Here is a 24,518-nt window from a genome sequence, read left to right on the forward strand (position 1 = left end):
CGGGGCCCCGGGGGGGGGGGGGCAGGAGAGCCGGGCTGCTGTGGGGGGGCGGGAGCCTGCGGGCAGCGGAGCCAAGCGCCCCCGCCCCAGCCCCCGGCATGGGCCGGACAGGGCCGCCGGGCGGAGCGCGGAGCGCGGAGCTCTAAGGTGAGGCGCCGCCGCCGTGGGGCCGGGGGTGTGGACCCGGAGGGCCGGTTCTGGGAGGCGCGGGCAGCGGTGCCACGGGGAGCGGCTGCGGGAGGCTGGAGAGAAGGGTTCCCCAGGATGGAGAGAACGGGTAGCTGTGCGCAAGCTGGGAAGATGGGGCTCCGAAGGGGTGTGCGGAGTTGGGGTGTGAGGAGTAACCTTGGTCCCAGTCTTTAGAGAGGGAGTTTGGGGCTGATAGGATTTGTCCCGCGAAGGTGGAGGTCTCTCTGTAGCCCAAGAAAACCAAGGGTGTCAGGGGTGTTAGCTTTGGGAGCTCAGAGCTGTGTAGTGGTCCTGGATGCTGTCCTTGGAGAGGGAAGGAAGGTGGCCTCGGGTATTATTGTTTTCTCCTAGCTGGCCGATCTGCTAGCTTCCCCTGAAAAGGCTCTTGGTTGGAAGGAGCAGAGGCCAGACCCAGAGGAGGAGCCTTTTTCCTTGCCTCTTTCCCATGGCTGGCTATTTTTATCCCAGATGTGGCTGCTGAGGGGGCTGTAGGGTGACGGGGCAAGGCGACGTGGCTGGTGGGCCTAGTCGGTTTAGAAAACCTGGATATCCTGAGAGAGGGACCTTGTTACCAGTGATTTCTATTACTGCACCCCTCTAGAGGATTGTGGCCAAACTTGTTCTCGGTCTCCCCAGGGTCCTAGAGGTAAAAGAACTTTCCTGATCCGTATCCAGACTTGACACTTGATGGTCAGCTTGGTCCACTGTTAACTCTTTGCAAGAAGAGTTAACAGATCTCAGATCTCAGGGCCAACGATGCCCGATGGAGTGGGGCTGGGTAGGAGCCAGTAATGCCCACCCTGCTCCTTCAGCCTCTGGCTCCACCCTCCACCCTCCCATGACTCATGCTCTAGATTGGGTGGAGACCCTGGCTGGGGCCCTGGAAGAGGGTTTGGCATCGCCAAAATGTTCATGAGTTTTTTTTTTTTTTTTCCCTGAGTCAAGGGGGCAGCGCCACAGTTGTGTAGAGTCAGGAGTGAAAAGCACTTAATGCCCCTCAGGACTGTCTACTCTGAGGTCAAGGAGGGAGAGGGGGGAACTGGAGAGGATGACTGGGCCAGGACCAGCGTCTGTGATTATAGAGATTGGGCAGACAGGCAATTAGTATCTCTTGGGACTGACAGGCTAGAGGCAAGGGAACTAGGGAGGGGAGGGGAGGCTTTCCATCTAAAGGAAGAGGAGTTTCCTGTGGCCTGCACTCACACCTTTTTAGGAGAAAGTCCACCATGGGAGGGCGGAAGGAAGCAGAGGCTCACTTGAGCCTGTTCTTAGGGACTGGACTAGACTTGGGGTGAGAAAGAAAGGTGACCCCTTAGCTGGGTTGGGAAGACCTCTCTAATGGCCCCAGAGGGTGGCTGGACAGGATTGAGAGGAAGCGGTTTGAGGACTGTCTGCAGGAAGTGGTGACCATATCTCTGATGGGAACCCTTCTGGGGTGGAGGTGATAATGGAAGCCCCAGTAATGAAAGTAGGGTGGGGAGATTCGGAGCTTTCGAGAAGGGTGGAGCATGCCCACCCTGTTTCCTGATGCTCTGCCAGGTGTTTCCTGGTTCGTGTGTCTCCACCCAATCTTCTCAGGGGAAATTCTGCTTTCTAGTACAGGCAGCTTTCGTAGCCGTAAGGCGGGCACATGGGACATCCATTGTTCCTCAGGTGGATGGATGCCTTGAGAGCCGCGTCTCATTTGTTATCTGGTCTCTTCTAGGCCCTTCCCCATAGGCCTTGGCTTCTGTAAATTCTCAGTCCCTCCATGTTATCCAGGACAGAGGGAAGACTTCCCTTTCCTCTCAGGTATACATGTCAGCGCAGGGAGAGGAGTATTAGTGGAGTCGGAGGTGGGGAGGGGGAGGGCGGGGCAGAGCTACGATAGTTTTCAGAAGGGGTCTCATGTGGGCAGGTAAGAGTTCTCCACCGACCGCCTGTGTCTGTTGCTTTCTTGTAGGGTCTCCCATGGATTGCTGGAACCTTGCTGGGTGAGATGGCACTGTGTGCAAAAAAGCGACCCCCAGGTAAGAGAGGCAAGAAGTGGGTCTCTGGGGGCACGATGAAAACAGCTGTTATTATTCCTTGGGGAGCCACGGGGACGACTAGCATGGTTCTGAGGAAAAGGGGAGTAAGGCCCCTAGGCGTCCTGAGCGGGTAGTTTAAGAAACCGAAATCATTTCATCCTTGAGCGGTGACTGAGCCAGCCTCTTATCGCAAAAGCATCTGCAACTCCTACTCTTTGGCCTGGGCTCTTGGGCTCTGTCCTCCTTTGCCTACCCACCGGAGTCCTCCTCGGTTTCCCGCGGAAGGAGGGGTGTGTGTGTGTGTGTGTGGGGGGGGGGGGGGGATGAAAGCCGTTGTCCTGGACAACGCGGCTGGTCGGCTCTCCCGCATTGGCTAGGGGAGAGGGCGGGGCCATGCGCTGGCTTTCGCCTACGCGGCGCTGGCAGGCTTCTGCTCTGCAGTGGGAGTCCGTGGGGCGGAGCCTGGGGCGTGGGCTCCGGGTCCTGGTCACTCGAAGCTCGCCTCGGTCCTGAGGTTCGGGAGCGGAGCTCCTGCAGAGCTGGTCGTCCCAGGCGCAGGTGGCCGTGAGGATGGCTTGGGCTGCGGGTGTCGCGCACGCCCAGCGGCCGGGGCTCCCCTCTGCGTGGCCGCAGCTCTTGCGCCTCCCCGGGGGGCCGCCCCATAGGCGACGCTGAGGCCAAGGACAGTCAATGCGCCTTTTAAAAACGGGATCATGACGGTCCCCAAGGAGATGCCCGAGAAGTGGGCCCGGGCCGGGGCACCTTCCTCTTGGAGCCAGAAGAAGCCTTCTTGGGGGACAGGTAAAGGGAGGCAGAGTCTGAGGGTTCTCACAAATCTGTAATTTACCCCTTCTGATCTCCCTTGTCTTTAGCTTCCCTTCTTCCTCACGCTCTTTGGGAGCCCTCTGTGATCCTTCTTTTTCCTTGCATGCTTGGAGACTGGGTCTCAGTAGGAAAGAGGACCCTTTGAGGGAAGTTTCTCGGTGTCAGATGGCTCATTTGTCTGGGGACTCTGGCCTGGGGTTTGTTACTGCATTGTGTTTGTTGGGGGAAGCGGTCTGGAATTCTGTCGGCTATAAGGTGGCAGGCTTCCTGTGTAACCAAGTTACTATTCCTTTTAAGTCGGGGGTGGGGGGGTTACCCTTCATAGGACACCTCTTATTCTTGGCCCTGGAATTGGCACCTGCAGCTTGGAGTCTGTAGAGTTTAGGCTGAATTCTGCTAAATAAGGATCATTAACAGTGATGTTCCCTTTAGGGGAAATATTTGTAAATGGTAGGAAAAATATTGCAGCTACTTCTGTCCATTCCTGCTCAGTCTGCACGACCCACATCTCTGACATACACACCCCCACACTTGAAGACGAGCTTCGCAATAGGATGATGTCATTGTCTACCAGTCAGAAGCTGCTTATGGTGACATGTGACAAGAGGCTCCTGTAGAGATGGTGCACGTGGGCCTGGGATGCTGCAGCGAGTGCTTTTAGGGCACTGTGACCCTCTGTCTTGGCACCACCCACCGAGCTCCTCCCTGGGATGAGGATGAGAGGATGCCAGGAGTGGTTTGCAGTGTCTCCTTCAGCACTGCTGCTTGGTTATGACGATGGATGCGTTCCTACCCAAAGCCAAGGCTCTGGGGATGCCAGTGCCTGGGGGAGTGACAGAGCTCCCTGAGGATGACCTTGACGGGTGATAGTCAGGAACAGAGGACTCGTCCTGTGCTGTGAGTGCGCCCTAAGGAGTAGAGGCACAGCCCTTGGAAGGCTGAGGAGCCCGGAAATCACACACAGGGAGACTTTATCTCAGAGGGCAGCGGGGAGTACTGCACAGAGCCGTGTGGCGTGAGCTGCTGGCACACTGTAGACGAGTGTTTACTAAGACCAGCGCTTCTCCTGTGGAAAGAAGCAGTCGCTGAGCAGAACCCTCACCAAGGTTGCGTAGGCCCACGTCAGTTTGCTCTCCTGACTACAGCTCGTTCTATTGCAGAAGAAGAGCGGAGGGCACGGGCGAACGACCGAGAATACAACGAGAAATTCCAGTATGCGGTAAGTGTTCCCTGCTTCAGAGCTGCAAGGGGCCGTGTACTGGAAAATCCAAGGCTTGAGGCGGCCCGCTGGGAAACGTGCTTGAGGGAGGCAGGAAACGTTTTTTTTTTCCCCCCAGTTTCCCTCTGCTGCTAGGCTGAAATTTTCAGGCTTTCTGTCACTGAGCCTTGAGGACAAATACATTGTTCTGGGAAGACTTTCTTCCGCCCTCCTCTTCCGTGTCCATCCCACACCTGAGGTTGCTGGCGGGCGGGATGTGAGTGCAGCGGGTTTGGGAAGTACAGAGCTGGAAGAGGTAGCTCCAAGCCCAGCTCTAGGTTGGGGTGAGGGGTGCCTCATTAACTCTCTCTTGTTGCTGTAGAGTAACTGCATCAAGACCTCCAAGTATAATATTCTCACCTTCCTGCCTGTCAACCTCTTTGAGCAGTTCCAGGAAGTTGCCAACACCTACTTCCTGTTCCTCCTCATTCTGCAGGTAAGTGACCTCTCTTACATCTTGTGTATATCACAAAGGTGAATAAAGCCAAAGAGGAGGAAGGATTCCGGGGGGCGAGGAGCTCTGACAGACAGGAGCCTCAGAAGCACGCCTCTCTGTTCTTTTCAGTTAATTCCCCAGATCTCGTCTCTGTCCTGGTTCACCACCATTGTGCCTTTGGTTCTCGTCCTTACCATCACAGCTGTTAAAGATGCCACCGATGACTATGTGAGTTGTCACATTCCACTTTCTCTGGTCACCTCCCCTTCTTACCCCCCCCCCAATCCCCAAAGCCACTTTTATTCAGGATAAGTCCTTGGGGCTTTTGATGTTCCTCATGCCCCCGTTAGCTGTGTGGTACCTAGGCTGAGGGTCAGGCGGGGGCGTTAGGAGAGCCGGTTCCAGGATGCACTGCTCCTGCGGGCTTACTTTTCAGTTCTCTTTCAGTTCCGCCACAGGAGTGATAACCAGGTGAATAACCGTCATTCTCAGGTGCTGATCAACGGAGTGTGAGTGACTTTTGGAGACCAGGGCTGGGGGAGGAAGAAGGTCCCCGCGGGAACCCCTGTAGCTACTGATGGCCTCTACTGTCTTCTCTTTGCTGCAGCCTCCAACAAGAGCAGTGGATGAATGTGTGCGTTGGTGACATTATCAAGCTAGAAAATAACCAGTTTGTGGCGGTAAGGGTCAAGGCTCCTTTTCAGTCTGCGGGGCTATTTTCCCTCTTTGGTAGAATTGTGGAAAGAGATTTTCCAAGATGGTGAGCTCCTGTGTCATGTTAACGTAGCTGGGACTAGTTTTTCATGGTTTTTGAATTCAAAACAAACAGGACAGATCTCTATGCCAGCTATAATGGCATGGACCTTTAATCCTAGAACAGAGGCAGAGACAGAGGTAGATGGATCTCTGAATTCAAGGCCAGCTTGGGCTACATAAAGAGTTTCATACCAAAGAGGACTACATAGTGGGAGGCTCTGTCTCAGAACAGCCCAGAACAAACGAAAACCTGTGTTTACTGGAGGATGATTCCCCCTCCTCCCCCACTCCTCCTCCCACGGGTCCTCCTCCCACGGGTCCTCCCACAGCAGGGTTGTGCTTGTGAGGTCTCATCAGGCTTTCTGCAGGCGGACCTCCTCCTCCTGTCCAGCAGCGAGCCCCACGGGCTGTGCTACATAGAGACCGCGGAACTGGATGGGTGAGTGGGCCGCTGGCTGGCTACTTTCTCCTTGAATTCTTCGGGGTAAGGGATTCTTTTGAAGGCGGTTCCCAGGTCTGAGATCTGAGGAGTTAGACAGGCTTTTGCTAGGCCGAGCTGTTGGGGGGGGGGGGGGGCGAGTGCCCAAGGCTTGATTCCAGCAGCTGGGGGAGAGGCAGGACTCAAGGGTATTGATTGTTCTCTTCCAGAGAGACCAACATGAAGGTGCGCCAGGCGATTCCAGTCACCTCGGAGCTGGGGGACATCAGTCAGCTGGCCAAGTTTGATGGTGAGTAGTCCTGGAACAACTTTGGGTAAGGATGGTGGGCTTGAGTTTATATTGTATCTTTTCTTTTGGCTTCTAGTCTTTGTGATTGTGCAAGTCTCTGGCCATTTTCAGGAGGGACATGTCTGGAATGCCAGGTGGCACCACTGACTTTTGAACTGAGCGTCATTTCACGGGAGCTCTGCGGCTGTTGGCTCACTGCTGACCCTCAGCACTGTTCCTTTTGCTTCTCGGCCCAGAAGAGTGGCTGTGTTCCTCTTAGCACGTCAGCCTGTCTGTCTGTCTGTGTGAGAACAGGATTTTCTCTTCCTCTCTCTCCAGTTCTGCTTTCCTTTTGTAACCACATGACAGTTCGCCTACAAATGTCTAACCCTAAGTCAGTGTGATCTAACTCAAACCTCTACAGGATGCCCTTTGCTTTCACGTACTTCTGAAGGTTTTTGTTTGTTGATTTGTTTTGTGATAGGCTCTTTATGTAGACCTTGTAGGCCTGGAACTCAGAGACCTGCCTGCCTCTGCTCTCTGAACACTAGGACAGTAGGTGGTACGCTGCTACACCCGGCCATTATAAGGATCTTCTTACCACAAAAGGATCTTGCCTGTCTTCTTTAGTAACTGAGTGAGCCATAAATTGGCGCTATTTGGTCACCCTCTGGCCTTTAGCCTTTTGTCCCAGTGATGCTTAAGTAAACAGTGTTCTGTTTGAATGTGCAGTCTCAAGGTTGTGACTTTTGGGAGCTGAGGAGATTGATCAGTTGTCAGGGTCCCCACTGAGTAAGCTTGAGGACCATGCCCAAATGCCCAGGTAGAGCAGCGTGCCTGCGGTCCCACCGCCAGGACTCACACACAGGAGGATCCTTAGGGTTTGCTGGACATCAAGACTGGCCCCTCAGACAGCTCCAGGTTCAGTAAGAGAGAAACTATCCCAAACAGTAAGGTAACGGCTGCTTAGATGGCTCAGCGCATAAGGGCATTTGCCTCACTACTTGAGTTGAAGTCCTGGGACCCATGAGGAAGGAAGAAAGCATTGAATTCTGCAAAGTGGCCCAGTCTCACAAGCAGACCGGGTAGGAGGGAACAATGGTCTTCGAGTGTCATCACATGTGCACCTTGGCACATGAGTGTCTATATGTGCTTGTGCACACATGCACACACACATACAAATAAGTGTAATAGAAAAGAGTCAAGTGAGAGCAATAGAGGAAGATATTCCATGTTGACCTCTTGCCCTACATGCATGTGTCACATACACAGAAGTCTTTGGAGTCTTTCTTTCTTTCTTTCTTTCTTTCTTTCTTTCTTTCTTTCTTTCTTTCTTTCTTTCTTTCTTTCTTTCTTTCTTTCTTTCTTTCTTTTTTTCTAGACAGGGTTTCTCTGTGTAGCCCCGGCTATTCTGGAACTCACTGTGTAGACCAGGCTTGCCTCGAACTCAGAAATCCGCCTGCCTCTGCCTCCCAAGTGCTGGTACTAAAGGCGTGTGCCACCACCACGCGGCCACCTAGCACTACTTTTTCTATTTAAAACCCTTTTTTGTTTGTTTGTTTTTGAAGACAGGGTCTCATTATGCAGCTCCGTAGTCTAGAATTCTGTGTAGATCAGGTTGTTGTCAAACTCAAGAGATTTACTACTTGCCTCTTCCTTCCCAGCAATGGGATTAAAGGTGTGGGCCACACAGCATGGATATTTACGTTTCTTAAATTATAGTATTACTTTAAGATTTACTTGCATGCACACACACACACACACACACACACAAACAAAAGAGCCACATGTGTGCAGGCGCCTGCAGAACAGCGTATCAGATCCCCTGGATCTGGAGTTATAGGGGGTTGTGAGCTGCTCAAGGATGCTGGGAAACAAACTTGGGTCCCCTGGAAAACAGGAAGTGCTCTGGGCTGCTGAGCTCTTCCTGGCTGTGTAACTGCCTTCCCTCCCCTTATGTGACCGAACTCTGAGTGGTGCCACCTTTGTTCCCACGCAGGTGAAGTAATCTGCGAGCCACCGAACAACAAGCTGGACAGATTCAGCGGGGCTCTGTACTGGAAGGACAGCAAGTTCCCCCTCAGCAACCAGAACATGCTGCTGCGTGGCTGCGTGCTCAGAAACACCGAGTGGTGCTTCGGGCTGGTCATCTTTGCAGGTGAGCCTCCTGGCGTCCCTCGGGTGGGACCGGGGCGTGCGCCTCTGGCCGGCCTAGGGCTTCTGTCCTAGCCGCTCTCAGATTTGCTTATTTGGCTTCCCGTTCTTTTTGAGGTCCTGATACCAAGCTGATGCAGAACAGCGGCAGGACAAAGTTCAAGAGAACGAGCATCGACCGCCTGATGAACACGCTGGTACTCTGGGTGAGCCTCGGCTGCCTGCAGCCTCCCCGCCGAGGCTCTCCACCCTCGGCTCTTCTCCAGCCAGGGTCCTGCTCAGGGGCCATGTTTGCTTCAGACTCCTTTCAGACTTGCAGATGTTATTTCTAAAAGCCTCAGGGATGCTCACGAATCAACAATTTAAAGAAAGTTAAAATAAACCACCCCTTCTGTGTGCTCGGTTACGATGGAGTCTTAATCTGCATGTGACCTGTTAGCTTTTGCCAGGGACAAGGAGGCCTTCATAGGGGATGGATTCAGAGTTAAAATAAAACTCTCCACGGGGAAGATGCTTAGCAGGGTCTTTCTCCAACTTCTAAGGATGAAGGATTCCCAAGGGGAAGTCTGTTGTGCTCACTTTAGGCAATTCCTGGGTCCTTCTCCTGTTTGCCTAGACTTGGATTTTCCTGCCAGGCTTTCCCGCCCCTTTTTGTACCCCTTCTGCTACATGCCTGCCCCCAGCGTGCCAGCCTAGGAGGCCCGAGGGCAGCCAGGGTGGAGGTTTCCACCTTAGCCTTAAAGGGTTTGCTATTAACCCCTCCCTGAAGTAGGGTTAATTCCACAAGCAAAGGCTCTTCTCGCCCTCTGGTGGCCACAGATCAGGATGACGTCTGCTTTTCTGAGCCTCAGCATAGGGCAGTTTAGGAAGAAGTTGTTGGAGACACACAGTGGCCTCCATTGTCCCTCCCCGTCCTCTTTCTTCCTCAGATAAAGTCTTCATCTGTAGCCCAGACCGGCCTTGAACTCACGATCCTCCCAAGCCAGGCTGTGTGGCTCACACCTTTAGGCTCAGATTTGAGGAGGGTGAGACAAGTGGAAGCTAGCCTTGTCTCAAAAGAGTGAAGGAAGACCTTAGGATGGAACTTAGTAGGTCGCCTAGGTGGAGCTCTGGGTTTAATTCCCGAGAAGGAGAAGGCATTCTGTATAGTACATATATTCTGTTGGCTGGTGTGGGCTGGCACAGGCGGATTGGTCATTTACAGTAAGCTTCTTAATCCTGTCAGAAGGAGCTCACCCCAGCCGCATCCTTTGAGGACTCTGGAGAGTTCCAGATTGGGAGATAGTTAGTGTTTCTGCCTGCCTGTCATAAAACGAGAACGTGTTCAGAGCGGGGCCTGCGTGCTGTGGTGGTGGACTAACGCCTGCCGCCCGCCGGCCCTGGTCCCTTCCTGTAGAAAAGTGTGACAGGGTTTGAGCTTTTATGGACTCAGAATGTCCGTCGCCTCTTTAGGGTGCACAGGGCTCTCTAAGGCCCGGCCTCTTCTGTGCTTTTCATTCCTCCTCAGATTTTTGGATTCCTGGTTTGCATGGGGGTGATCCTGGCCATTGGTAATGCCATCTGGGAGCACGAGGTCGGGACGCGCTTCCAGGTCTACCTGCCCTGGGATGAGGCGGTGGATAGTGCCTTCTTCTCTGGCTTCCTCTCCTTCTGGTCCTATATCATCATCCTAAACACCGTCGTGCCCATCTCACTGTACGTCAGGTATGTGCTTTTCCCAGCCAGCGAGCCTCTGTGCTCCCTTCTCCCTTTCCCTCATCCCAAGATGAGGCCCTTGAGAAGGAATATGGAGTCCTTTCCGTCCTGGGACCATTTTATGTTACCTAAGTTTCCTGGCATCTGAATTATAGTGGAATAGAAACGATATTGACTTTTTCAGCACCACATGCTATTTTATTGCGTGCCTGTTCTGGGCAGGGAGTTCTATGATGACAAAGAGCTGACCTTCTTCCCTTCTGAAGCTTAAGCCTGACAGGAAGAAACCCCCACACATGTCACAAAATAGAAGTGGTTCTGCCTTGAATCTTCCGTGGAAAGCTGGGGATACTGAGTTGTGTAGGTTGTCTTTGTCGTCAGAGTAGCAGATTGACTAACGTGGGACTAGAGCCATTGCTAGCCCCTGAGGTAGCACGTGATAGACACCAAGTTCTCTGAGCAGTTAGTCAGGAATACTTCTTAGACAAGGAGATGGTGGCATAGGGTGGGCAAGGGTTGGGCTGGGGGAGGGGGAGGAGGAAGAGGAAAAGGAGGAGGAGGAGGGAGAAGAGGCCAGGAACAAGGGCAGATGGGGTGATGCAGGAGTCTGAGCCATGAGCTAGGGGCCGTGTGGAGAGACCCGGATATAGCCGCTTGCTCGGGGCTCAGGGCCTCAGTCTTAGGGACCTGCAGGAACAGTTTTTGAAAATACCTGAAGAATAAGCAGTCTTCAGGAAAGCTTTAGCAGTCGGCTGGCTGTGGTGTGCAGGTGTGTGGGACGGTGGCTGTAAGGAGAATGTCAACAAGCAGGGGCCAGGGAGGGGGTGGAAGGGGGTGGGGGGTGGGAGAAGATGGGATGGGGGAGGGAGGGAGTCCAGAGGACTCTTTCCTCCTTGCATTTCGGATAAAGAAGCCTGTGACTTTTTGTTTTTGAATCAGTCACTGTCTCCCATGCCAGTTTAGAACTGGTGATCCTCCTGCCTCAGCCTCTCTAGTGCTGGGATTGTAGGTCTATACCATCACACCAGGCTTAGTCTATAGCATTTTGAAGGAAGTACTTTTTTTTTCAGATGCTCAGAACTCTTTCTAGCTTTCATCTTTAGTTAATGACAGTGCCCCAGATTGTCCTGAGCTCCCCTTGCTAGCCCAAATCCTAGAAATGAAGCACTTCTGTGTGTATGGGGTGGGGGCTGCCGCGGCTTTCCTAGGCCAGGAAGGAGAGTGTGGGAGCCCTGGGTTGACTGCTGCCTACTCTCAGCCACGTGACCTCAGGCTAGCCCATAGTCACTTAGGGCCTCACATGCTGTCTGTTTTCCCTTCTCACGTGATCCCTGTGTCCTTTCCTACATAAGGATCTTTTGGTAGAAGGTACCAAGCTGGAAAATATTATAAAAAGTTAAATGACCGTGTCTGGCCTGGTACCTCATGCTGGTATTCACAGCACCTGGGAAGGCTGAAGCAGGAGGACAGCCATAAATTTGAGGTCAGCCTTGCCTCCAAAACAAGCCCCCCACCCCCAAATAAAACCCAACCACAACAGCAACAACACAAAAATCGGGTACTGACCAAACACTGGCAGGTAATGACCTAGCACTGGCAGGTACTGACCTAGCACTGGCGGGTGCTGACCAAACACTGGTGGGTGCTGACCTAGCACTGGTGGGTACTGACCTAGCACTGGCGAGTACTGACCTAGCACTGCTGGATGCTGACCTAGCACTGTTAGGTACTGACTTAACACTAGCGGGTATTGACCTAGCACTGGCGGGTGCTGACCTAACACTGGCAGGTACTGACCTAGCACTGGCGGGTGCTGACTTAACACTGGCAGGTACTGACCTAGCACCGGTGGGTGCTAACGTAGCACGGGCAGGTGCTGACCTAACGCTGGCATGACCACTTTGCTGCTTTGCTGTTTTGCTGTTATTTAGATGTTTTGTTTTCCCACGTTCGTGCTGTTTTGTGTCTGCTTTGAATCTGAGATCACTTGGAACTCTTGGTAGATTCCTGAGAGAGTTTTTCCTGAGTCGCATCAGCGTTTGTGTCTGGGGGAGGGTGGGAGTGGGGCTGATTAGCGTCCTAGGGGAAGGGCCAGGACAACATTCCTAGGAATCTCTCTTTTTGCCTTGTGACAAGATCCTGTCTGTAGGAGCCAAGTTGAAGCAGGTCCCAGGTGCGTGGCCTACTGCTCGGCCATCCTGGACCCAGACACAGGGTTCTTTTCTGAGAATGTTAACAGCCCTGATGCTAAAAGTAATGATGAGCTGGCAGTCCCTTGCCCTTGTGACATGGTGTCACGCCCACGTTCTCTAGGCCCCTCTGTCCCAGTGTGGGAGTGAAGCCCTTGCCTGTGCTGGGCAGTGAGGAATGACGAGGCCTGGGCTTCTCCCCAGCGCGACCTCTCGGAGTTGGCTCTGTGCTCCCGCAGTGCGCACAGCACCCTCATTATTTCTCTCTTCTCTCTCCCTTCCCTCTTGCATTTTCTCTTATTTTTCTCTGCATGGTTACTGTATTTAGTCCTGAGGTAAGAACTGGCCTGGCGCCTCGTGTGCAGCAGTCCCTCTTCCTTCTCTGCCTGTGCCATCTGTCCTGCCTGCCCGGAGCCTTTGCACCCTTTTGTGTGGAGAGCGTCAGGAGGGTTGGGTCGGGCGCTCCTTTGTCAGTGGTACATGAGCAGCTCCACCTGCAGGCTTCCCCGCCCCTCCCATCCAGGGTCCTGTGCCCAGGTGTCTTCTCCATTCCCGTTTCTCCCCAGGCCAACCAAGTGCCTGCAACCAAGGCCCGTGCGGGTGGGGTATTCCTCCCCTCTGCTTCCCAGGCCTTACCTCCTGTCCCCTGTGCAGTGTGGAAGTCATCCGTTTGGGCCACAGCTACTTCATCAACTGGGACAAGAAGATGTTCTGCATGAAGAAGCGGACACCTGCAGAGGCCCGCACCACCACTCTGAATGAAGAGCTGGGCCAGGTGGAGTACATCTTCTCCGATAAGACTGGCACCCTTACCCAGAACATCATGGTGTTCAACAAGTGCTCCATCAATGGCCACAGCTACGGTAAGGCTCCATGCCGAGGGCTGGTGCTCACATCTTGGCTGAAAGGGGCTGGAGCTTCCTTAGCTGTGCTGACACTGGGTTTACTTCTTTCCTGTTTGGGTGTGAGGGACCTTGAAAGAGTATGCTCTGCATCCTGTGCCGGGAATCGTACCAAGGATCCTGTCCTTGTCCTCTCTGGAAGCCCTTGCTCTAATCTCAGCTCTTGCACCGGGGAAATACCTTGGTTATTTGAAGTGAGCCCCAAGACACTGGCCTCTGGGCATGCTGGCTAAGGTGGGGCTTAACTGCCCCACGAAGCACAGCTTTCCTTGTTTCTGTAAGGGCCCTTGTGAGTCTTTGGAATGTAACTGCAGTCTTCCCTGTATGGCCAGTCATAATGGCCTTGAGGCTGAGCTGCCGGGTGGTGTGGGGCTGGGTGTGTGCAGGTTCGAGATCCCACAATCAGTAACTGTTGTTGTATGAACCTAGACTTGATGGCCAGGGTGTAAGACTTTATCTATCTGCTTTCTGGGCCTGGAAGGTGCCAGGCACCCAGCAGGCCTGGAGTGTTTGTAGAGGCAGGCAGAGAATCAGAGCCATCCCTGTGGGGAGAGCTACTGGGAGGTGGCTCAGATGGACATGGTGAACAGTGGGTGCTATGGCCCTTGTGCCTACAGGATCAGTGGGTGGAGCCTGGGGTCCTGGGCCCCTACAGGATCAGGGCGGGTGGATCCTGGGGTCCTGGGCATCTACAGGATGAGTAGGCCAGAGGACTCACGTACCCTGGGTCTACACTAGGGGCTCTCTGTGATAATCTCTGTGAGAGTCACAGTACTGATACTGCTTTTCCTTCTGTTTGTATGTATATAGGTGATGTGTTTGATGTCTTGGGACACAAAGCGGAATTGGGAGAGGTGAGATCCAGTCTCCATGAGGATTCTTTGTGCCAGTTAGAGATAGTCAGGCACCTGGCCAGCAATAGCTGGTGTAGATGGGAACAGTGTATTACCTCAGCAGGAAGTGGAAGGTATTGGAGAGATGGATGTGTGAAGGAGCAGGGTGGGTGAGGATGCTGGGTGAGGTGTGGTGTACTCTGGAATCTCAGCACTCGGAGGCTGAGATAGCATCACAAGGTAGAAGCAAGCCTGGCTTATGTAGAGAATTCCAGGTCGTCCCAGGCTACATATTAACACCCTGTTTCAAAGAAAAATGGAAAAATAAAAATAAAGCCCAGCTAGACTTCTGAGTCCCAAAATGGCCAGGGCTCTTACTGAGAGGTAGGAGATGGGAGAGTTAATTTCCTCGGGTGTGGCCTGGCTGCTCAGAGTGTTGTCTTTCCAGAGACCAGAGCCTGTGGACTTCTCCTTTAATCCTCTGGCTGACAAGAAATTCTTGTTTTGGGACCCAAGCCTCTTGGAGGCTGTCAAGATGGGGGACCCCCACACACATGAGTTCTTCCGTCTCCTCTCCTTGTGTCACACTGTCATGTCAGAAGAAAAGAACGAAGGTGAGCGCAGGAGCCGGCTCAGTCTCTAGCGTGGTCCAGCTCATGCTCCTGGGAGCTGCCGCTCTGCTCTGCCGCTGTTGGGGCTTCCTGGGCAAGGCAGGTGGCTGGCGTGGTGGCCACTGACTGCACATGTTCCCTTCCCCTCCCAGGAGAGCTGTACTACAAAGCTCAGTCTCCGGATGAGGGGGCTCTGGTCACCGCAGCCAGGAATTTTGGTTTTGTGTTCCGCTCTCGTACTCCTAAAACAATCACTGTCCATGAGCTCGGTACAGCCATCACCTACCAGCTGCTGGCCATCTTGGACTTCAACAACATTCGTAAGCGGATGTCAGTCATAGGTGAGGCCAATACCAGGGAGCTGAGGGGACTTGGGACAGCAATAGGCCGAAGGGGACTCTTGTTGTTATTTAGTTTGGATTTTGTCTGAAATTTTCTAGCACTTTTCTCCCTTGTGCCATTCGCAGTTCGGAATCCAGAGGGGAAGATACGACTCTACTGCAAAGGGGCTGACACGATCCTGCTAGACAGGCTCCACCCCTCTACCCAGGAGCTGCTCAACAGCACCACGGACCACCTGAATGTAGGTGTGACAGCCTGGGCTTCTGCACTGCTCAGCATTGTGAGGGGGCAAGGGCATGTCGTCCTCTTTCTTTTTAAATTATTTATTTTTATTTTATGTGCATTGGTGTTTTGGGTGCATTCATATCTGTGTGACTATGTCAGAGACACAGAACTGGAGCTATACCCAGCATTGAGCCACCGTGTGGGTTCTGGGAACTAAACCCAGGTTCTCTGGAAGAGCACCAGTGCTCTTAACTTCTGAACCATCCCTCCAGCCCCATGTTGTCCTTTTTAAGATAGAAGTATATGTATCTATGTACTTGTGTTTGTGTGTGTGTGTCTGGTTGATACATGTATGTGCATTCACATCATGGTGTGTATGTGGAGGTCAGAGAACAACTTGAAGGAACTGATAGCATCTTTCTACCTCGTGGGCTCTGGGGAGTAATCTCAGATTTTCAGCCTTGGTGGCAAGCACCCTAACTTGCTGAGCCATCTCGCCAGCCCATAGTGTCATTATTTTTGGTGGGGTTTTGTTTTGTTTTATTGAATATATTTAAGATCTTGGTAGATAATGATTGTATTTAAGGTCTCTTTATAGTTTCTTTTTTTCAGAGGTGAGAGTATTTAAATTGACCAGGCCTGGCATTACATTATGCTTATGATCTCAGTATTTGGCACATAGAACCAGAAGGATTAGGGGTTGGGGCTAGCCTGGGCTACATGAGCCCTTGTCTCAACAAATCAACCAGGAGGGTCATCAGAATGGCTCATCACATAAGAGCACTGAGGCCAATCATTACAGCATGAGCTTGATTCCAGAGCCTATATGGTAGGAGGAGATAGCCCACTTCCTTTGACTGGTGAATATGTGCTATAATGCACAGACACATACAGACACAAATAACAAAATATTGTTAACTATTTTTAAAAATCCAACCAAAGAATATATCAGCTATCTGTTGAGATTTGAGTTGCACTTTTCTTGCTCTGTTTTCTAGAATTCTTTCCATTTGACTTTTCTGACTCTTCCTCCAGGAGTATGCAGGGGATGGGCTGAGGACCCTAGTGTTGGCCTACAAAGACCTGGATGAGGAGTACTATGAGGAATGGGCCAGGAGACGCCTACAGGCTAGCCTGGCCCAAGACAGCCGAGAGGACAGGCTAGCCAGCATCTACGAAGAGGTTGAGAGTGACATGATGGTACGGACTGGGCAGGACAGCCTGAGGTGGAGCCAGTGTTGTAGCGCACAGCTCTCCTCAGAGGCCCTTGTGGTATTTTCAGCTGCTGGGTGCCACGGCCATTGAGGACAAGCTTCAGCAGGGAGTCCCAGAGACCATCGCCCTCTTGACTCTGGCCAACATCAAGATTTGGGTGCTAACTGGGGACAAGCAAGGTGAGCGTGCCTAGCAGGGCAGAACTGGTGGCAGACTGCCACACTGCTCCTGTCATACCTTTGTGTGGAGCTGGGCCACCAGGCGGGAAGGCATGCTGACCTGCTGGGTGCTGGCCTGCAGCAGCTTTTTTTTCTGTCTTGGCAGAGACGGCTGTGAACATTGGCTACTCCTGTAAGATGCTGACCGATGACATGACAGAGGTGTTCGTAGTCACAGGCCACACTGTCCTGGAAGTGCGAGAGGAGCTCAGGTAGGCAGAGGCCAGGGATGCGTCTGTCCTGAGCTGTGTCTGGGACCGGCAGGCCTGACGTTTCCTCTGCTGTTGTCCTGGAGACCCTACCACAGGTTCTTCCCTGCCCTCACAGGAAAGCCCGGAAGAAGATGGTAGATTCCTCCCATGCTGTGGGCAACGGCTTCGCTTACCAGGGGAACCTTCCCTCTTCAAAGCTCACTTCTGTCCTGGAGGCTGTTGCTGGGGAGTACGCCTTGGTCATCAGCGGGCACAGCCTGGTAATGCTTGCCAGCTTCAGCTCGGAGCAGGCTGCCAGGCAGGACGATGCTCAGACCTTGTTGAGCGCTTGCGCACAGCTCCTCTGTTCCCTCTCGGCAGAGAGGGCTCTGAACAGCGCTTAGGCTTTCTCTCAGTCGTATCTTATCGTGCTCTTGAGAGAGGGAGGGCTTGTGATCATCAAGGGACCAGAGGAGCTGAGGGGTCCTCTGGGAACACTGTGACTCTGTTTCTCTGTTTCAGGCCCATGCCTTGGAGGCTGATATGGAGGTAGAGTTTCTGGAGACAGCTTGTGCCTGCAAAGCTGTCATCTGCTGTCGGGTAACGCCCTTACAGAAGGCACAAGTGGTGGAACTGGTTAAGAAGTACAAGAAGGCAGTGACACTTGCCATTGGGGATGGGGCCAATGATGTCAGCATGATTAAAAGTGAGTATGGGCTTGGCTGGACTCTGTAAGGTCTCAGGACTAGGGAGGGGTCAGGGGGTGGGGCTGTAACTGGGTGGGCGGGGTGAGGAGTAGGGCTGTAACTGATGAGATCTGACGCGTATGTCACCTTCACCTTCCTATCATCTTTTGTCTCTGCAGCTGCTCACATTGGTGTGGGCATCAGTGGACAGGAAGGGATCCAGGCTGTCCTGGCTTCCGATTATTCCTTTTCACAGTTCAAGTTCCTGCAACGCCTCCTGCTGGTGCACGGGCGCTGGTCGTACCTACGCATGTGCAAGTTCCTCTGCTATTTCTTCTACAAGAACTTTGCGTTTACCATGGTCCACTTCTGGTTTGGCTTCTTCTGCGGTTTCTCAGCCCAGGTAGCATGTCTAGACCTTTCTGCTACATATGTAGAAACTCGGTGAAGGAGGGTGGGGAGAGGCCAATGCTTATTGTACAATCTTGAAGATTTGAGTTCAGATCCCCAGAATCCATGTAGAAGTCAGCAGCAGTGGGAGGTGGGATGGAAGACTGTGGAAGCCAGCCTGGCTTACAGTGGCAGAAAGCTGAGAACAGACACTCAGTTGCTGCTCTTTGATCTTCTTGCACATTATAGCACAGGCATGCCCCGCCCCAACAGGCACAGGCCCACATCTCTCTCATCCACGGAGGAGTAAATAAACACCTAACAACAGACCTTAAATCTGTGCTTTTAATTGACCAGTCCCATTGTTTAGCATTTATTAAATGTTGGTATTTCCTTTTCCTCTTTTTGGGGGGTGGGGGCATGGTTTATTATAGTACAGGCTGACCTGTTATCTACTGTGTAACACTTGGCTTTGAACTCTGCATCTGGGCATGGTGGTGCAGCCTTATTCCAACATTCAGGGAGGTAGAGACAGGGCATTGAAAGTTTGAGGTCATCTTCGGCTGCATAGTGAGTTCCAGATCAACCTGAACTACATAGGAAACCCTGTCTCAAAATAAGCAGCCTAACAGGAAAGTGCTTGTTGGGAGAGTGGAGACCTAGGACCCTGAGGAAAGCTGGTAGGGCTGCTTGGTGGCGGGGAGCCTTTCTGTGTCTGAAGGCTGCTGCTCACTCTCCTGCCGCACTCTCTTCCAGACGGTTTATGACCAGTATTTCATCACCCTGTATAACATCGTGTACACCTCCCTCCCAGTCCTGGCCATGGGGGTCTTTGATCAGGTATGGGGGCAGTCAGGGAAAGGTTGTCTGATCGACCAGGTGTGGGGCAGTGCCCGATGCCAGTGGGCACTTCCAGTTGGGGAGGGAGTAGGATTCTTTCCATCCTGGCTCTGCAACTTGTAATTCCCCTTTGTTGCTGAACACAGATAGATTGGGAGAATCTAGCATAAGCTTTAATCTGTTACCCAAGACTCTAGGAAGGGGGACTGGAGAGCGTCCGTGGCAGCTTCTGGGGCCCTCCCTTCACAGGATGTCCCAGAGCAGCGGAGCATGGAGTACCCTAAACTGTACGAGCCAGGCCAGTTGAACCTCCTGTTCAACAAGCGAGAGTTCTTCATCTGCATCGCCCAGGGCATCTACACCTCAGTGCTCATGTTCTTCATTCCCTACGGGGTGTTTGCGGAGGCCACTCGGGACGATGGCACCCAGCTGGCAGACTACCAGTCCTTCGCCGTCACTGTGGCCACGTCGCTGGTTATTGTGGTCAGTGTGCAGGTATGAGGCCATCCCTGAGGAAGGAGGGAGCCTCCTGGGGGCAAAGGAGGGACGCCTCAGCATCACGTCTTTGTTTCTTTTTTAAAGATTTATTTATTATAAGTGAGTACACTGTAACTGTCTTCAGACACCCCAGAAGAGGGCGTCAGATCTCTTTACAGATGGTTGTGAGCCACCATGTGGTTGCTGGGATTTGAACTCAGGACCTTCGGAAGAGCAGTCAGTGCTCTTAACTGCTAAGCCATCTCTCCGGCCCACGTCTTTGTTTCTTGTGGTGGGGTGGGATCTCGGGGTACTCCTACCTTTGATAACTACTCTTTGCAGATTGGGCTGGACACAGGCTATTGGACGGCCATCAACCACTTCTTCATCTGGGGCAGCCTCGCGGTCTACTTTGCCATCCTCTTTGCCATGCACAGCAATGGGCTCTTTGACATGTTTCCAAACCAGTTCCGGTTTGTTGGTGAGTTCCCGTGGCATCCTTTTTAATCAACGATGATTAATATCTGTTCTAGGGACATAGGGGAGACAGCTAGCACTTGCTAATACTTTACATGCTGGGTACTTTGCAAGGTACAATGCAATACAAAGAGGTGGTTGACCCAGGCCCAGGCGCCAAGGAGTGTCTCCATCCGTGTGAGGGATGAACAGTCCTTGCCTGGCTGTGCAATGGCAGAGCTCTGGGAGGTCAGGGATGGCCGGCTTCATGGTCAGCAGTGTGCCAGTGGGTGTGGCCAGGGATAGTCCTGTAGAGGAGATTGCTGTTAGTGAGCGGTGCCAGGAATGTGACGGTACTGCTTGTCTCTTGGAGAGCTAGTGTGGGGCTGGAGGCCAGGGAGGCAGCGGGGGAGGAGAGGTCTCTGAATGCCAGGCTATCAAGTGTGCCTTGCTGTTCCTTGCCAGAAGTCTTCATTTGCTTAGAGAAAGGAGATGGATGGCATCAAAGGTTGTTTTCTTTTTGTTTGTTATTTTGGTTCTTTTGCATAGGCTGACAAGTGCCTCTAATCCCAGCACTTGAGAGGTGCAGGCAGGAGGACCAAGGTCCTTCTCTGCTAAAAAGCAAGTTCAGAATAGCCTGAGCTGCATGAGAGCCTATCTCAGACAGGGGTGTGTGTGGAGGAGGGGTATGGTGTGGGTGTGGTGTGGTGTGGGACATGACTCTGCAGAGTGCTTGTCTCACGCACAGAAGGCCTTAGTTCCACTGCAGGGTTTGAGCAGGAAGTACATAAGACAGTTCCCATTTTAAAGGGTCAGTGTTACTGTTTTGGATAATAAAATAGAGGGCACATAAAAACGGAATGGCTAGGACCTCCAATGGGAATTTAAGGCAGACTACGGGCTCTTGGAATTCTTTAGGTATTTAGAAGCTGGAGCCAGCAGCTTGCATTGAGTTTGAAGAAGAGAAAGCAGTGAGAAGGAAATTGTAGTTCTGGGCTAGTGAGGGCTACTGTAGTGCTCCCTACCTGGAAAATGCACACAGCAAGCAGATTTGGGGTAGAGGAGTCAGTCCATCATGTGGGCCATTTGAGCCTAGAGATTCCTTGACTGAGGTGGTTAAAGAAACAGGACTGGAGTTTTAGGAGAGAGTTGGAGAGCAGAGACAGATTTGGAGATTAGCATTTGGGTGGCAGACAGACAGACAGACAGACAGAAGTTGAAAGTGCTTGGCTTTTGAGTTTGAGGACATGGAACCATCAGAAACAGCAACGGGGAAGTGAGGAGATCCCCTCTGTCAACTTCCTGACTCCTGTCCCTCAGGGAATGCCCAGAACACCCTGGCCCAGCCCACCGTGTGGCTCACCATCGTGCTCACCACAGCTGTCTGCATCATGCCTGTGGTTGCCTTCCGCTTCCTCAGGCTTAGCCTGAAGCCGGATCTCTCCGACACGGTGAGAAGCCTGGCAAAGCTGGCCGCAGGCCTTGGGGGGCAGCTGCCATGTGACAGGAAAAGCCTCTTTTGCTTGGGTGCTGTAGAGCTGTGTCTGGGCTGCGGGACTCTGGGGGCGCGGCTGCACCTGGCTACAGAAGTTCCTGAGCTCTGGGTCCCTGCACCGAGGTGGTGGTGCCGTTGTGAACGGACACTGAAGGACCCCCTCCCCCCTCACTACGCCCTCCTCAGGTCCGCTACACTCAGCTGGTGAGGAAGAAGCAGAAGGCGCAGCACCGCTGCATGCGGCGGGTGGGCCGCACGGGCTCTCGGCGCTCTGGCTATGCCTTCTCGCACCAGGAAGGTTTTGGGGAGCTCATTATGTCTGGCAAGAACATGCGGCTCAGCTCCCTGGCCCTCTCCAGCTTCAGCACACGCTCCAGCTCCAGCTGGATCGAGAGTCTGCGCAGGAAGAAAAGTGACAGTGCCAACAGCCCCAGTGGCGGAGCTGAGAAGCCCCTCAAGGGCTGAAGAGCTGGGCTGGGACCCCCTGCGTTAAGGACCAGAGCTCACAGGCCATGGGGTCTGGAACCTGCCGGTCCTCCATGCAGCCTGCCTCCTCTGCCTGGTGGCCTGCTCTGCCGGTCTCACCAGTTTGCAGAAGTGGAGGAAGTGGGCCCCAGGGGCAGTGCCGGTTCTGGCCTTGGATGGGGCCACAGTGAGGGACAAGATGTGGAACCAAAAAAACATGAAAAAAGAACTTTGAGATTGGGTCCACCCCTGTCCTGCTTGGAGTCCACAGGGAGACTATAATCTCCATATTTTTTTACTCCTATTCCCCAGAGGGGCCCTAGCGCCCTTGTTCCTGAATTACACAAGAATGTATCACGCCGGGAAGCCAGAGACCTGCTGGGGCCGCCAAGCCCCTCATATCATCGTGTGTCCTCTTGGTTTATGTTTGTGTTGTTTGGTTTTGTCTTTTTTTATTTGGTAAGTGGAGGAGGCCTTCGTGTGATTTTATGTTGTGGTTAGTGTCTTAACTCTTCTGGGAAGAGGAGACTGGTACACACTGGGATGCCCTACCTGGTGGAGTAGATTGGGAAGGGCCACACCTCACCTTTAGGGTGCCAGTGTCCTGATGGGATACAGGACCTACAGATAGGGATGGACTGTCAGCAAGAGAATGTTGGGAGAATGAGAAGGAAGCATAGTCCTGGCTCTTAGATCTGAGTCCTGTGCAGTGGCTCCCCGGGCACACATACGGGTTGTGGATCTCCTGAGTCCTGCTAGTGCTGGACTAGAGCCCAGAGAGTGGCTCCATTATTCTCAGTGAGCGGTAGCTGATGTGAAGTGTGGTTCTGAGATGGGCAATAGGGTTTTTGGATTCTAAATAGAGTCTCCAATTCCTTAGTGTACCCACTTCCAGCTTCCCTCCCTTCCTCCCTTCCCCTCCTTCTCCGGTGCTTTTTCTACCTAACCCTGAGGTGAGACTGAAAAGGGAAGCTGACCTCTGCTGCTCTGGCCCAGTAGCCTAGGGCTCTGTCCTCTGGCCCAGCCTCCAGCAAGAGTGCTAGGAGGTAGATAAAACCTGTTCAACCGGAGACCACCTGCTCGGTCTGGACAGAAAATCTGTGGACCCTTTTCACAGCCCAGCTCTCCAAGTCAGGTACACTGAGGTCATTGCTGCCTGTTGCTTCCAGAAGAATCGCTTCCTCTTGTTTGCTAGCAGCAGAGTAAGGAGGGAGACTGGCATGGAGCTGGGACTGGTGGACACAAGAATCTAGATGTTCCATGCAGTTGTCCTGAGGGAGCTGGGGGTAGGAAGTGGGGTGCAGGAAGGAAGGGAAGACAGGACTGGGAAATCCCTTTTGGCCACACAGTTTACAAGCCCAGTATCATGTCTGTTTGTGTGTCTCTAAAAAGGAAAGTCTGATTTTTATACCAAAGAGGAAATGATTTTTTTTTTGTATTTGGTTTGTCTATATTATATAAATACATATTATATATATATAGCTATATATATTATTTTTTGTTCTCTCTCATTTTTTAGGGAGGGAGGAAAGTACCACATTGCATTGAGCTGTAATTAAGGAACATTCTGTATAATTTATGACATTTCTATAATTGCAAAAATTATATCATTTTATGGATATAAAAGAAAAATGCCTTTTTATAAAATTCCAATTTCCGAGAGGTGAGTAATTTGTCTCTTTCTTTCTTTTTTCTTTTTTCTTTTTTCCTCTTTCTTTTTTTTTTAATGTTTAAACAAGACCGTGGGTGAAAGCACAGGCAGAAGCCCTCCAGGGTTTTTTGTGGGTGGATCTGAGTGGAGCTGAGCCTTCGGGCAGCTCTCCACACCCCTGTGGCTTGAGTTCCAACAGCCCCAGCTTACCCTGTGCTGGATTCACACGCAGACAAGTGCGTGCGGAAAATAACTTCAGAATTTTAAGGATTTCTCTAATCCAGGGATGATTGAACCTAGGGTCTCAGTGTAGGCAAGGGCTCATTTATTTTATCTTTAAGAGAGATCTAAAAAAATTTTACGTTCATGTGTACACACTCATATGGGTTTGGGGGCCTAAGGAGAACACAGATGTTGGGTCTTGTGGGACTAAGGTGGTTGCACTCTGCGCAGTGTGGGTACAGGAAACTGAGTCCAGAGCCTTGGGAAGAGCTGCAGCAGTGCTGTGAACCACTGAGCCATCAGTCCAGCCCCTGGCTCTTGGTTCTGTCTGCCCCTCTTCTCCGTGCTCCCTGAGGCTTGGAGAGGATGATGAATAAAGAGGTCCTCTTTGGAGCAGTCCACCTGTCTGTCGGTCTTGACATGTTGGCCAGTTACAAGTTTCTGTAATAACCACCACCTTTTGAAAAACAAAACTAGCAGGATCTCATGTACCCCAGGCTGGCCTCCAGCTCACACAGCTACAGATGAAGTGTGTCCCCACTGCTCCCCAGTGCTTCAGTGCAGACAGTACCAGTGCAGGCAGGTTAATGTGGTTGGGATTTGAACCCAGGGCTTGGTGCATTCTCGTCTACCGAGCTGTATACCCAGCCTTCACTTTCCTTTTCTATTTTAAAGCCATTTCATTTTGATACAGATAGAAACTTCCCGAGTTACCTAGACAAGTCTTAAATTTGCTCTGCAGCTCAAGTTGGTCTTGAACTGTTCTTCCTTGGACCCTTGAGTAGCTGGGATTGCAGGCATTCACCTCAGTGTTCTCAAGGTTTTTGTTTTTAATCTCCCCCTATTGCTTCTTCTTCTCAGACTATCCTCCTAGCCTCACAGCTTTCTGGCTTCTCAAGTAAGTGGTGGTGAATCCAACCAAGCATTTGTAGAACTACCAAGACTTCAGCCTGAGGGTAGTAGACCACCAGGGTGCTGTGCAGCCTCGGCATGGTCTAACCCACAACCTCTGGGCAGAGGCTACCCCTCTGATAACCCATCTGCCCTGAGGCAATGCTTCCTCCCCTCCTTAGATGCTCCT

The 24,518-nt window shown here is 52.3% G+C and overlaps 1 protein-coding gene across 5 annotated transcripts; it reads left to right on the forward strand.

Moving 5' to 3' along the window:
• Atp8b2 (ATPase phospholipid transporting 8B2) lies at nt 1-23,231 on the forward strand. Of its 5 annotated transcripts, none has more exons than XM_052179997.1 (29): nt 1-147; nt 1,895-1,980; nt 2,132-2,198; nt 4,184-4,242; nt 4,604-4,717; nt 4,847-4,945; nt 5,165-5,226; nt 5,325-5,397; nt 5,842-5,912; nt 6,122-6,201; nt 8,180-8,338; nt 8,452-8,540; nt 9,842-10,038; nt 12,873-13,081; nt 13,931-13,974; nt 14,402-14,567; nt 14,717-14,905; nt 15,032-15,147; nt 16,167-16,331; nt 16,414-16,525; nt 16,671-16,776; nt 16,892-17,036; nt 17,278-17,461; nt 17,621-17,844; nt 18,588-18,671; nt 18,921-19,166; nt 19,491-19,629; nt 20,925-21,055; nt 21,286-23,231. In XM_052179997.1, the coding sequence occupies exons 3-29, from the start codon at nt 2,168-2,170 to the stop codon at nt 21,562-21,564; spliced, it is 3,573 nt and encodes a 1,190-aa protein (XP_052035957.1). In that variant the 5' UTR covers nt 1-147; nt 1,895-1,980; nt 2,132-2,167; the 3' UTR covers nt 21,565-23,231. The 5 variants fall into 5 exon arrangements, with proteins under 5 accessions (XP_052035957.1, XP_052035961.1, XP_052035958.1 ...); XM_052180001.1 differs by having other exon boundaries at nt 4,670-4,717; XM_052179998.1 differs by lacking the exon at nt 1,895-1,980.
• Nucleotides 23,232-24,518: the final 1,287 nt, after the last annotated feature.

The sequence above is a fragment of the Apodemus sylvaticus genome, chromosome 4 (genome assembly GCF_947179515.1).
Source record: "Apodemus sylvaticus chromosome 4, mApoSyl1.1, whole genome shotgun sequence".
Classification (NCBI taxonomy): Eukaryota; Metazoa; Chordata; class Mammalia; order Rodentia; family Muridae; genus Apodemus; species Apodemus sylvaticus.

Excerpts from the sequence above, each read along its gene's own strand:
- Atp8b2 (XM_052179996.1), top strand. The coding sequence starts at position 2,912 with ATGACGGTCCCCAAGGAGATGCCCGAGAAGTGGGCCCGGGCCGGGGCA. Across the intron at positions 15,148-16,166 it reads GCACCACGGACCACCTGAAT|GAGTATGCAGGGGATGGGCT; the intron begins GTAGGTGTGACA and ends CTCTTCCTCCAG. Across the intron at positions 16,332-16,413 it reads AGGTTGAGAGTGACATGATG|CTGCTGGGTGCCACGGCCAT; the intron begins GTACGGACTGGG and ends TGGTATTTTCAG.